Source organism: Phascolarctos cinereus, unplaced genomic scaffold, assembly GCF_003287225.1.
Source record: "Phascolarctos cinereus isolate Bilbo 61053 unplaced genomic scaffold, phaCin_HiC Scaffold_9;HRSCAF=440, whole genome shotgun sequence".
In the NCBI taxonomy this organism is placed as follows: Eukaryota; Metazoa; Chordata; class Mammalia; order Diprotodontia; family Phascolarctidae; genus Phascolarctos; species Phascolarctos cinereus.
The window spans coordinates 149594370-149608010 of record NW_027556402.1 but is presented as its reverse complement, the minus strand read 5'-3'; the positions used below and the strand labels follow the sequence as shown (position 1 = coordinate 149608010).

Sequence of the window (13641 nt, the reverse complement as noted above, 5' to 3'; positions counted from 1 at the left end):
GGGAAATAGAATGTAAGATTGGAAAGATAGGTCCTATATTAGTGATGTAAAGGTAAAGAAATTACAACATTTGGCAGCTGATTAGATATGTGAAGTAAGAGGAAAGTAGTTGAGAAAATTGAGATTATGAACTTGGGTCATTAGAAGGTGAAGGTATCCTCAACAGGAATAGGGAAATGCAGAAGAGAGGAGGATTGGTGAAGAACTATAGCGAGTTCTCTTTTAAATGTGTTGAGTTTGAGAGACGTACAAAATGTGACTCAAAATATCCAACAGGTAGTTGGTGATATAGACATTGGATGCAGGGGAGAGAAGGGAGCTGGATAAATAAACCCAGAAATCATCTACATTGGAAAGATACTGAAATCCCATGGGAGCTAATAAGATCACCACATAACAAAGTATAAAGAGAAATGAGAAGGGGGCCAAGAGCAGAGCCTTAGGAGACCCCCACAGTTAGTATGCATGTGCATGAAGACACAACCAAAGATTTGAGAAAGGTTGTTCACACAGGTAGAAGGAAACCAGGAGAGATCGTTGTCAAAAAGGTTCAACAAGGAGAGAGTATTCGGAAAGAGAAGATGGTTAATAGGGTCAAATGCTGCAAAGAGGTCAAAAAGGAATATGGCAATTAAGAGATCATTGTTAACTAGGGAGAGCTGAATGATGAGGCTGAAGAAGATTGCAAAGGGTTTAGAACAGAGTGGGAAGAGAGGTAGTGGAGGTGTAGATTGTAGATGACTTTTTTAAGGAATTTAGGTAAAGGGAGGACAGATATAGAATGAAAGCTGGTTGACATGGTAGTATCTAATGAAGGTTTTTTTAAGGATAGAACACTCATTAATTGGTAAAATACGTAAGTCCCTGTTACGTACACAACCCTGTGATAGATAGTAAAATTTAGAATTGTTTTTGCATAATGAGAGAACTAGCCGGTGGGATTCTTTTAGAGTTGTTGAAGCCTAGAGTGAGAAAGGAACTGCTGCTTAAACCCAAAGCCTTGGTCCTGGCGGTAGCATGTGGCCAGCCCAAGCCAGATTAAAATGTATTGGGAAATAATTAACAAAATAATTAAAAATACAGTAGGACGTAGATAATATCAGTAGGTGCTTTTCTAAATCAATTTGCTGCCCACAGGAATTCTTATGAATAGTTTGGTAGACTCTGTTTCTACTTAAGTTTAATCCCACTAAAAAAGATCAATTCCCTGCCCGACCTTGTTAGTAAGCCTTTAAAAAATAGCCTAAATCTGTGGTTCCCTAAACGGTGTGCCTAGGGTTCCTAACAGTACCTACGTTATTTTAAATTTTCTAGGGAAACACAGCAAATACACTCCTAAATCATGAAACTCAGTGAATCCTAATTTGTGAATCCTAATTCTATTTGTGATATCATATGTTTATGAACAGTTGGGGCAGCTAGGTGGTACAGTGGATAGAGGGCCTTGCCTGGAGTCAGGAAGACTCCTCTTAGCTAAGTTCGGATCTGGCCTCAGACACTAGCTGTGTGACTCTGGGCAAGTCACTTACTTGCTTTGGTTTCATCATCTGTAAAATGAGCTGAAGAAGGAAGAAGGAAATGGCAAACCACTCTAGTACCTTTCCCAAGAAAACCCCAAATGGGTTCACAACATGTTTGTGAAGCTAGGTTTTCAGCAGTGCTAAGCAAAAATCAATGTGAAGGAAATGAGTTGTGTTATCCAATCTTATTCCGAAGTTTGAGAAGTTGTTTAGTGCCCAATAAGAATACATGTTTTGAGGCAAATAGGTGGTATAGTATATCGTATTGGACCTGGAGTCTGGAAATCTGGCCGCAGATACTTACTAGCCATGTGACCCTAGACAAGTCACTTAATTTCTGTACCTTGGTTTCTTCATCTGTAAAACAGAGATAACCAGAAAATCCATTTAAGGAGAGAGCCTGGGTGAGTCATCTCTTCATGATTTCCTCCCTACCCCTTCAGCTTCCTTTTGTGTTGTCTTCCCCTGTTAAATGGTAAGGTCTTTGAGGACAGGGACTTTTACTCTTTTTTTTTCACTTGTATTCTTAGTAGCCTGGCACATAGTAGGTACTTATTAATGTTTTTTGACTGATTGAATAACAGCACTTATTTTCCATAGTTGTTGTGAGGATAAAATGATATAATATTTTTTAAATGTTTTACAAACCTTAAGTCACTGTATAAATGGTAGCTCATCTCATTAGTAATTGTTATTATTTAAGAATGAAATTAAAATATTACTTTTTCTTTCAATTTATGTGTGTCATCTTTTCAAATGGCTATTAAATTGTTAGGACATAAATATTTATTGTTGTTTGGACCTGTTAGGTATTTATTTTGGCTTAGGGACACCATGAAAAAATTACTGAGATACTAAGCTCAACTTGAACCAAGGAAGTATGGGAAGCTCCACTATAAATCTTTATCTCATTTCTGGTGTCATCTTGCTTAAAGATAGGGCAGGGAAATGATCCAAATAATCTCAAGGTCCTTTTCTTTTTTTTTTCCCCCCAAGAAATCTTTTTTTTTAATGTTTTATTTTATTTTTTTCCATTTATGTGTAAAAACAATTTTTAACATTCATTTCATAAAAATTTGAGTTTCAAATTCTCTCCATCCCTTCCTTCCCTCCCCCCTCATTGAGAAGGCAGCTAATTTGATGTAAGTTATACATATGCAGTCGTGCAAATAATTTCCATATTAGTCATGTTGTGAAGGAAAACATAGACCAGAAAAACAAAAAAAAATAAAAATTTTAAAAAGTATGTTTTGATCTGCATTCAGACTCCATCAGTTCTTTCTTTGGAGTAGCAGTTTCCATCATAAGTCCTTTACACATAGTAAGTACTTAATAAATACCACTTCCTTCATTTTTCATTCATTCATTCATTTTCCTCCCATTCTTTAGGTGTCTGGATGATAGATAAAAACATACCAAAATATGTTTGACTATGTGAAAGCACTTTTTAATATAGCTTACTCAAAATCATTAAATCTGGCTCTGAAATTTGGAGTTTTTTTCTTAAATTTAAAGCAAATTCTGCTGCTGCCTTAATCTATGCATCTCTAGAAGACCAATATGAGTTTTTTATGAATGAAAGAGAGCATAGTTAGTTGGCTCATATACCATTTTGATTGAGTCCATATTCTGCATATGGTATTTTACTAAACGTGCCTAGGGATACACTTAGTGTCTAGGTTAATTTGATATGAAACTTGAGGATTTAATCCCATAATCTTAATAACGTGAAATGGTTTGCATTTAAAATAAACCTCATTGGAACCAAGTGTTTTTAAGCATTTTTTATTTTAGAATAGGGTTAGAAGAAGCCTGCAGTCACATTTAGAAGTTATATTGTTTGTGAGGGAGTGCTGATTAGTTAAATAAGACATGTTCACATGAACTATTTCTACCATGAGGAAAATGCTACTTGAACACAGTTCCCACTGTGGTTTTTGGCTGGATTTTCTGCATTATTTTGGACCAAACTGGAGATTTCATTGGTAGCACCCAGTGAGGAAACTACCTCTCCCAAAGCAAATCAACACTTGTTCTGCATCTTAGAGAATCTTAGAGAGTGGGGGGGGGGGAATGGGGATATCCTGGCAGGTTAAGTGACTTGCCCAGGGTCACACAGCCAGTATGTGCTTATGGCAGTACTTGAATCCAGGTTCTTTGGACTCTGAGAGTCAATCTCATCTCTTTTCTATGGCAGGAATTCAATCAATCGTTAATTGAAAGTGAATATGTATTTTTGACAGAGGATAAACCCTAGGACTCACCTATAAGAATTCTTTGTTAAACTAAATTGTGTTAAGGGATTTTTGACCTGTATAGGGATGACAAAGGACTGATTGATATATCTCACGTCCAGCTCAGTTCTCTATTCTGAATTTCTCTTTTACATTCACCATATGCCTTTAAGATATACTTTTATGCTGTGACAAAAGCTACTTGGTAATTTAAAATAAAAACTAAAATTGTTATTTTAAATCATTTCCCAGATTATCTTTGTTATATTGTTAAATTTAAAATCACTTTGAGGAAAGAAATTGAAAAGCGTTTCAGTGGTTGTTACCTACATGTATAAAGAAGAGCATAGTAATCCTGTCCTTTTTATGGTTAACACACTTTCTCATCACATTTTGAAAATAGGAATTTTAATTAAAACATATGCTTTGTTAATTTTAGAGCTTGATTTGTTTTCTTTTTAAATATGTTTAAACCTTAGAAAAGATAAGAAGTACATAGAACGATGCTGGAAAGATGTCACCGTTGGAGACTTTATTCGTCTTTCCTGTAATGAGATCATTCCTGCAGACATAGTGTTGCTGTTTTCCACTGATCCAGATGGAATCTGTCACATCGAGACTTCTGGTCTTGATGGAGAAAGCAATTTGAAACAGAGGGAGGTGGTTCGAGGATATGCAGAGCAGGTGAAGTGATGTATTCCTAATGGGTAACTTCTTGTTAATTCACTGTACCTGGCATCTTTCAGTGTCAGGATAAATTAATCAGTTCTTGCAGGGTATGGAATGGCAGGTTATTATTGCTTCCTACCAGCTGGAGAAACAAGTTCAGAATGTTTAAGAGCTTTTTGGAGTTGAATGTCAATGCAGGCAAATCTCAGTTCACGCAGTGGGGTAGATAACATGGCATAGGACAAAAAAAATTAAAAAGCTAGATTAAATAGGCTCATAAGTTCAGAGCTGGAAGGGACATTAAAGGCCATGGAATCCAACCCACCTCCCTTCATTTTACTTATGAGAAAACTGAGGCACTGAGAAATTAAGCTGCTGGCTCAGAGAGACACATCTATTGAGTATCTGATGTATGTTTTGAATCTAGGTCTTCCAAACTCCAGGTCCAGAGCCCCATGCACAGGAGACCTTGGCTCAAATATTATCTCTTGCTTAATACCTTGAGACCCTGAACAAGTTGCTTAATGTTTCTAATATTCAGGTTCTTCAGCTGGCAAGTGAGAGGGTTGTATACCTTTCCAACTCTAAATCTATGATTTGGTGATGCTAATGGATGTGTTTCCTGAAAAGTTGTGAGCAAAATGAATTGTATCTGAGTGTACCCCAAGTGCTGAACTAAAAGAATTCCATAGTAAGCCCTTTTAGAAACCTAAGTAATCACTGACACCTACTGGCTATGTGACCCTGGGCAAATAAATCACTTAATCTCTCAGTTCTCCCATGAAATTCTCTAAGACCATAAGTCACAGATCAATTGCTGCTTTGCATCAGTGAGAGGATTTTCTATACCATGAATTAGTTTCCTATCAATGAAATCACATCAGGGCCACACCCCTTCCCCCCCACTCCTGTAATAGTTCACCTTTTTATGTTGCTTGAAAAGCATCCAAAGTACTTTGTTCACAACAATCCTGTGAGGTAAGTAGTGCAAATGTTATTATTCTCAGTTTACAGATGTGCTCCCTGTCATTGGGAAAGATAAAGGGACTTGTCCATGAGTACCCAGCTAGTAAGGAGAAGAGTCAAGATTTGACCCCAGCCTTCCCCCTGCTCCCGTGTTCTTTCCATTACACATATATGGCTAGTAAACATCAGAGATGAGATTTGAACCCAAGACTCTAAGTCCCCATGCTCTTTCCATTATGCATACACACTGCCTTCTTTTATGTTGCAAATAATTCTCTTCTAATTTTTCTCTTAAAGCAAGCTTTGGATTTGGGGGGATTTTGTTTATTGGTTTTAGTTTTTTAGCCACAGGCACGTGATTCTTGGCCTTTTCCCTAACATTCAGATTGACATTTATCTCAGCTCATCTTATGAACTGCTGCGAGATTTTCTTTTAAGTTGAAAGAAATAGACTTTCTTATGTCCAACAACATTACAGTGGAGATGTAAATCCAAAATGGCTAGAGATTAGAATGTTCTCATAAACTGAATATTCAGATTAAATGTATACCAATTTTGAAAATTTTGCCAATTACTCTCACCTAGTTCCTACCACAGTGCTGTCTACATGCAATAAATACTGAGCTAACATTTCTCGAACTGAACTGCCAAGCATTCATACTCTACTTCAGAGAGCACAATTCCCATGGGCTGGCCGTGTTATTTGAATACAAAACATACGCTTGCCAAAAAGACACTTTTATGGAGAACTCACACAGGGCAAGCATTCACATGGTAGTCAGAAGAAGCAATACAAGGAGGGGCAGATGGGTGGTGCAGTGGATAGAGCTCCAGCTTTGGAGTCAGGAGGACCTGAGTTCAAATCCGGCCTCAGACACTTGACACTAGCTGTGTGACCCTGGGCGAGTCACTTAACCCCAACTGCCTCACCAAAAAAAAAAAGAAGAAGAAGAAACAATACAAGGCCATTCTCCAGGTCTCTCTCAAGAACTTTGGAATTGATTGTGTGACATGGAAGACACTGGCACAGGAGCGCTCAGCATGGCATGCCTTCATCAGAGAAGGTGTTGTGCTCTATGAGCAAAGCAGAATTGAAAGAACTCAAAAGAAACTCAAATTGAAAGAATTCAAAGGAAATGCAGGATGCGCATATTTGGAGAATCTACCCCAGATGTTCACATGGACTATTTGTGCCCGATCTGTGGTAGAACATTCTGTACTCATATTGGTCTGATCAGCCACAGTCAGACACGACGAAACATGACTCTACTATAGAGATGTCATTTTGGTCCTCTTTGAGAACAAAGGCCAACATCACCTAACATTTGTTAAATTTGCATTTATGTGAATTCATTAAAATCATAGCATGTACATGGTACTTTAACATTCACAAAGTATTTTGCAAATATCTCATTTTATCCCTGCAATATTATTTCATTTTATCCCTGGGGGACTTAGGTGCTATTATTCTCATTTTATAAATGAGGAAACTAAGGCAGACAGAGGTTACCTAATTTGCCCATAGTTACATAGCTAGTAGGTGAGGCCAAATTTGAATCCAGAACTTCCCGACTCTTAAGCCCAATGCTCTATCCACTGAGCCTCCATTGAAATACAAATTCAGCAAAATATTTAATAATATTAATAGCTACCATTTGTATAGGGTTTGCAGATAGCTTCATATGCGTTGTCTCAGTTTGATCCTCACAACAGCACTGTTGTTGGTGTTTATTCCCATCTTGCAGGTGAGGAAACTGAGGCTCAGAGAGGTTAGATGACTTGCCCAGGGTCATATAGCTAGAAAATGTCTGAGGCAGATTTGACCTCAGGTCTTCCTGACTCCAAGTCCAGAAAAATAAAAATGGGCTAGAAATTGAACTTGGAACTTAATTAATGGGGCACTACCTAGCTGCCTTCTCTGTACCTCAGAGTACTGTGCAGGGAGTAAGGTGAGAATCCAATTCCTACTTTCATGGAACTTTTAACCTAGTATGGAATTATGACGCCTATTATAACAGATGTAGAACAGAACAATTGCTAAGATAGGTGGGGAAAAAGTAGCATGTGAGGGCCAAAGAGGGGAAAATCATTACCAGTTACCAATGCAAGGGGAAGAGGTAAGGGAGGCATAGATGCCTTAAGAAGGTAGGATTTGAGCTGGGATTTAAAGTATATGTAGGAATTCAACAGGTGGGCAGAATAGCATTTCAAGCACAGGAAATCACCTAAGCAAAAACTTGAAGCAGGAAAATGGAGGGCACCTAGGGAAAGCGGTAAGTGTTCCAAATTGGGTAGGGCATAGAGTGCATGCAGGAGAGTTGTACTGGGTAAGACTAGAAACAAATCATCAAGTCGGTAAGCATTTATTAAACACCTGCTGCACGCCAGGCATTGTGCTGTGCTAAGAAAAATCAAATGGTATCAGATTGTGGAAGTCCTTGGGGAAATCCAGGATTGTCAACTTTGCCTTTAATTCCCCCTGGGGGATAATTGTAGAATTTTGATAGAGTTCTTACAAATCTCAGTGTTTTAGACTGGAACTGATTTTTGTTTTGTTTTATGAATTTAGGACTCTGAAGTTGATCCTGAGAAGTTTTCCAGTCGGATAGAATGTGAAAGTCCTAATAATGACCTCAACAGATTTCGAGGGTTTCTGTAAGTAATTCAGGTCTTATTTTTATTGGAGGAAAAGGAGAGGCAGGAGGAACTTGGATTTATCTGTTTTATCTATTGCCATGATAATGAGGCAGTATGGCACAGATGGAGAGCTGATCTTGAAGCTACAAAGACTTGGATTCAAGTTTCACCTCTCATACATGGCTTTGTGATGCTAGGCAAGTGGCCTACCTCTCAGTGTTCCAGGCCAGTAGTGTCAAACTCAGAATGGAAACAAAGCCACTAAAATGTACACAGGGATCCCTGCAGGTGCAGATTGACTGAGAAAGCCACAAATCAACAATTGTATTTTATTTATTTTGTTAAACATTTCCCAATTTCATTTTAATCTGGTTCAGGTCACACTTAAGTGTTGTAGACCAGGGCTGCATGTTTGACACTTCTATGCTCTGGGCAACTTTCTAAAGCTATAAATCACAAAAGAGGTACAGACCTCTATTGGTAAAGGGAGTTTCTTCAACCAGCAGTTTGTTTATCAAGGAAATCACAGATCTAGATCTTGTCCTTAGAATAACTGAAGCCTATGACATCGATATGACGATAAGGACGTAGAACTCTTTACGGATATACATGACTTCACTGTGCTCATGGGGCCATTCCCTCATCACTTCTCACCTGGACTATTGCAGTATCCTCTCATCCTCCACGCAGCTGCCAAAATAACATTACTAAAGCACTGGTCTCATTATATTACTCCTTTTCTAAAGAAGCTACGGTTGTCTTCCTTTGCCACTAGACTAAAATAAAAACATTGTGTGGCATTTTTAAACCCTTCAAAATCTGGCTCCAGCCTACCTTTAAAAACTTATGTCATGTGATTCCATCTTACATGCTCTTCATTTCTATGTCCTTGTCTATGTATATGTTGTGGTGTGGAATAGAAGTTCCTTAAAGGAAATTACTGTTTTATCTTTGTCTATGAATCCCAGAATCTGGCACTGTGCCTTACACAGAGTAAATACTTATACATATTATTTAAATTGAAAATGCACACATATGTGAAATATATTGAAAACATATGTGGTATATGTATATATGTGTGTGTTTGCACATATGTACACACATGTGTATAGATCATTGTGTATATTTGTGGAGTGTGTGTATATATTTATATACACACATATATGATATGTAACACAAACGTACACTCCCACACATACTTATCTGTCATGTCTATAAATTGTCAGGCTAAATTGACAAATCTGTGGATTGTTCCCCTTCTTTTTGATATAAATCTTCTCAGGAGGGACCATGGTTTATTCTGTGTGTGATGGAAGATGTAATTGATAAGATCAATGTTCTTTCTTTCTCAGTGTGCATCAGCGACAGTGACTCTGCTGTTTTCTCTCTTGAGTAGCAAATATGACTTTTTTGAAACTCAATTTTGAATTCTGAAGCTGAGCATGATTTTTAGGAACTTGTAAACATGACCTGTTTTTCCTGGTTGTGAATTGTGCATAATTTTACGCATAGAATTTTAGAGCTGGATAAGTAAAAATTAGAAATTCATCAACTGGTTTTTTTTTCATAGTATATCTGTGCATTATTAGAAAATGCACTAATAATGAATAGCAGAAATTATGGAGAGCCTTGACCCACCATTTTTCAGAATAAAGCAAACTCTGGTTTATGGAAAACAAATGGATTAAATAATTTGTGTGTTTGCTCCTTGTCAGTATTAAGAACCATAATTCTTTCCAAGTCCTCCGTTGTTTTGTTTTGTTTTTTAAACAAGTCAAAGCCTAGTTGGAACCTGCTGTTGGAATATCACTTTAAATCCCATTGCTATTTAAAAACAATTCATGTGTTATACTTCTTATAGAGAACATCCAAGCAAGGAACGCATTGGTCTCAGTAAAGAAAATTTATTACTTAGAGGATGCACCATTAGAAATACAGAGGCTGTGGTTGGCATTGTGGTTTATGCAGGTTGGTTAAACTTTTTGTTCCTTATAATTGTCTCACATGTTATAAAAAACTATTTTAAAGTTGCTTTTTTGATTTAAAGTAGAATTGTTCAAACATCATTCTGCCAAATAGAAGGATGTAATCTGTGTAGTTGTGATCATCTTTTCCTAACTGAGTTTGGAAGAAGCAGATTTAAGAAAGTTTTTTTTTTCTCTTACCTGCCAGATCTTGATTAAAGAGCATGTTCTTAGCGCAGTATCTGTTACTTGATTTGTATATCTCTACAAGGAACAGTGAAATATCTTCTCTTATCTACCCAGGTCATGAAACTAAAGCAATGTTGAACAATAGTGGGCCTCGTTACAAGCGTAGTAAGTTAGAGAGAAGAGCAAACACTGATATCCTCTGGTGCGTCCTGCTTCTTATCTCAATGTGTTTTGCTGGTGCATTAGGTAAGTCGATACAGTTCTCTCTAGTTGTGTGTAGAAGCTTTTCTTCATAATTTTAAATTACAAGTATCTTGTGTCTAGGAATGATCATCTTCAAGGAAGTGTTATAAATAAACATGTTTAAAATGTGCTGAGAATTCTTGGGGTTTTTTTTGCATTAGTGGAATAATCATCTCTTGGAATATCTTAATCACAGTCAGTTTTTTTCTTTCCTATTATTAGATTTATCTTTTTTTTCTTTACCCTAGAAAAGCTGAATTAAAGCATTCAGTGAATCCATGTGTTGGCATGAGCAAAACTTCGGAATCTTCATTCAGTAGACAAACCCATAGAAAAATTTGTGGTGTTTTTTTTTCCTCCCTTGCATCCTACTGAAAATGCATGAAACTCAACCATGATATACAGCTAGTCTCTTACACCTGAGATTGAAGACGGGAATGAAGAACTGTGTAAGAACTGTCTAATCATTCTTGTGTGTGTGTTTGTTTTAAAGGTCATGGAATTTGGTTGAGCAGCTATGAGGCTGTTCCATTTTTTAACATGCCTGAGCCTGATGGACATAACTTATCACCAGCATTGGCAGGTTTCTATATGTTTTGGACCATGATTATTTTATTACAGGTAACATCTGTCCCTCTTGCTATGGATGTAGAATAATGTTGTTACCAAATGGCTTCCCTCAGTTTCTGTTGTTTTCTTTGCTTTGTTAGGTATTGATCCCCATCTCTCTCTACGTTTCCATTGAAATTGTCAAGCTAGGCCAAATCTATTTTATTCAAAGTGACATTGATTTCTATAATGAGAAAATGGATTCCACCATTCAGTGCCGGGCACTGAACATTGCTGAGGATCTTGGGCAGATACAGTATCTTTTCTCTGATAAGACTGGAACCCTCACTGAGAACAAAATGGTTTTCCGGAGGTGTAGTATCGCTGGTTTTGATTATGGTCATGAAGAAAATGGTAGGTATTGAATATCATATGCATATACCCTTGTTGCTGTTTTCACAAGTCTCTGTTGCTATTTAGCTTTTCTTTCCAAAGATTTCTTTTTTTGTTTTTTGCACTTAAATGGCTGGAATTTATCAAACCATTGTTATTAACCATTGTGGGTATTTCTACCTGTGTGGTTTCCCTCTGAAATTTGATCATTCAAAGCAATGGTGGGGATTTTATAAAGGAAAGTAAGTGAATTGTGATGGTTTTCTCAAAAAGAGGGTGAGGGAAGATTAGATAGATGAATACAACATTTTACTCTTAGAAAATTAATGCACAGAATAAGTCATACATTTTCAGACATGGTCAGTGTAGGAGTTAGATTTCCTTGAATATGTGTACTCGTTACAAGTACTCTGTTTTTATTTTTCCCAGTGGAAAGGGGATATCAGATAGGTGAAAGCAAGATGAGGAATAAGGATAAACTAGCAAGGAAAAAAGACACATCTTGTTTTAACGCACCAAAGAAAACAAGGAAAGCCAGAGAATTGTAGACAAGTACAACAGCTTTGAAAGTCACACGTTGAAATTATCCTGTATTTAAAAGAAAAGTAAGATGTACATAAGAATCCGTATTTTCGTGTATAATCTTCTGGTATATGAAAAAGCCCATTTTATTTGGTATTTACTAGTTCAGAATGAAAAAACAAGGAGTTAAGAGAGATTTTTATATGACCCTGGCATCTACCAGCTTCTGTTAGTATGAGTGAACCAATGGTATAAGACATTGAGTGCTGGAGCAATCCTGCCTCTTTAGTGATGAGGCATTCAGTGAAACAGCGGGGGAGCTTTTCTCCTTTTTTTATATTCAGATACTTACTTTAGTCCTTCAAGGATCTGTGATTTCCTTTATTTTGCTGCAAGAACATTAAAAAATGCCATCAGCTATTTATTACTGTAACAGTCCCACTTCCTAATATATTCTGTATTGAGGATGTTTAGGGGGAAATGTATGAAGGAGGAACTTGGAGAACTTAACATGAGCCCCATGATAGAGGGAGGACCACCTCTTTGTCCGTTTTTGTTATGATCTACATAGCATATATAGGGAAGCAAGAAATCTTTCACCTACATTAAGGAAATCTGTAAAGAAACTATACTTTGAACTAAACCTTAATCTCTTGGTTATTCAGGCAGAATTAGAGGACTAGTTCCAAAAGTTTTGTCCTGTTTCATATTAATGGCCAAGTGTTCTCTGCCTGGCGCCAATTATATATTTAATAAATGCTTATTGACTGACTATTCCTCCTTCTCTGAATTCCTGAATAATCTTCCACTGAGCCCAGAACATCATTGGAATGGGATCTCACTTTTAGAAAAGGGCCAACTGAGGCAGTCCCCTTCCTGTTATATTAACACCTTATTATCTTTTTTTTCCCCTTTAAAGATCAAACTGATATCTTCATCTAGGAGCGATAGGAATAGGACTAAGAATTGGACTTGTAATTTCACTGGTCTGTGAAATTTTGAGGCGAGGTGCAGGTTCTTTGCCATTTTTAGTCTTAGAGAGCTATCTAGAGCAATGAGCATTTAAGGGACTGAGCCAGAGTGGCGCAGCCAGTATGTGGCAGAGGCAGGACTTTCCCCGAGGTCCTAATGGCTTCAAGGCCAGCTTTCTAGCCACTATACTGCACTAGGTACAATATGTATTGATGTTTTTCTCCTGCTCGCATCAGTAGTAGAATGAACTGCCGCAAGAAACAGGGTGTTCCAGTCTCCAGGCAAAAACTGAATGACCATTTCTTGAGTGAGGTGTACAGAGTTTTACTTTTTAGACATGGATTAGACTGGTCACTGAGCCCCCAAGGGCCCTTCCAACTCTGAAATTTTTTGACTCTGTGATGATACCTTTGCTTCTTTCACTGCTTTATGGTTCTCCCATTCCAAGTTAATATTCCATTAGATTCCTTTTTACTAATTATTATCCTGATATATTTCTATCTCTTCCTATTGAAAAGGCTTGTTTTTTATAGTAAGAGCTAAGTATCTACGATTCTGTTGACCATAACTATCATGCAAAGTGTTGAAAGATCCTGAAGTATATTTCAGGGTAATTTTCATGTTAATTAGAGTATAGTGCACTAATTTTAAAGATTAATCATCCAAATGTGGCAAAAGATTAACATCAAAAATGAGTTTTTGTTGGGTGCCTACCATGTTTTATTCTGAGTCCTTGGGACTCAAAAATGGTAAGAGTTTGGCCCCAAACTCAAGGATCTTTTT

The 13641-nt window shown here is 37.2% G+C and overlaps 1 protein-coding gene across 3 annotated transcripts in view; it reads left to right on the top strand.

Annotated features, from left to right (window-relative positions):
* The window catches only part of ATP10D (ATPase phospholipid transporting 10D (putative)), a 113246-nt gene that overhangs the window by 57617 nt on the left and 41988 nt on the right, over nucleotides 1-13641 (top strand). For all 3 annotated transcript variants that reach the window (XM_020990572.2, XM_020990562.2, XM_020990582.2), the window contains 6 exons: nucleotides 4234-4438; nucleotides 7959-8044; nucleotides 9888-9994; nucleotides 10294-10425; nucleotides 10916-11043; nucleotides 11133-11385. In XM_020990572.2, the coding sequence (XP_020846231.1) occupies nucleotides 4234-4438; nucleotides 7959-8044; nucleotides 9888-9994; nucleotides 10294-10425; nucleotides 10916-11043; nucleotides 11133-11385 (911 nt within the window). The remainder of the gene's footprint in view (nucleotides 1-4233; nucleotides 4439-7958; nucleotides 8045-9887; nucleotides 9995-10293; nucleotides 10426-10915; nucleotides 11044-11132; nucleotides 11386-13641) is intronic.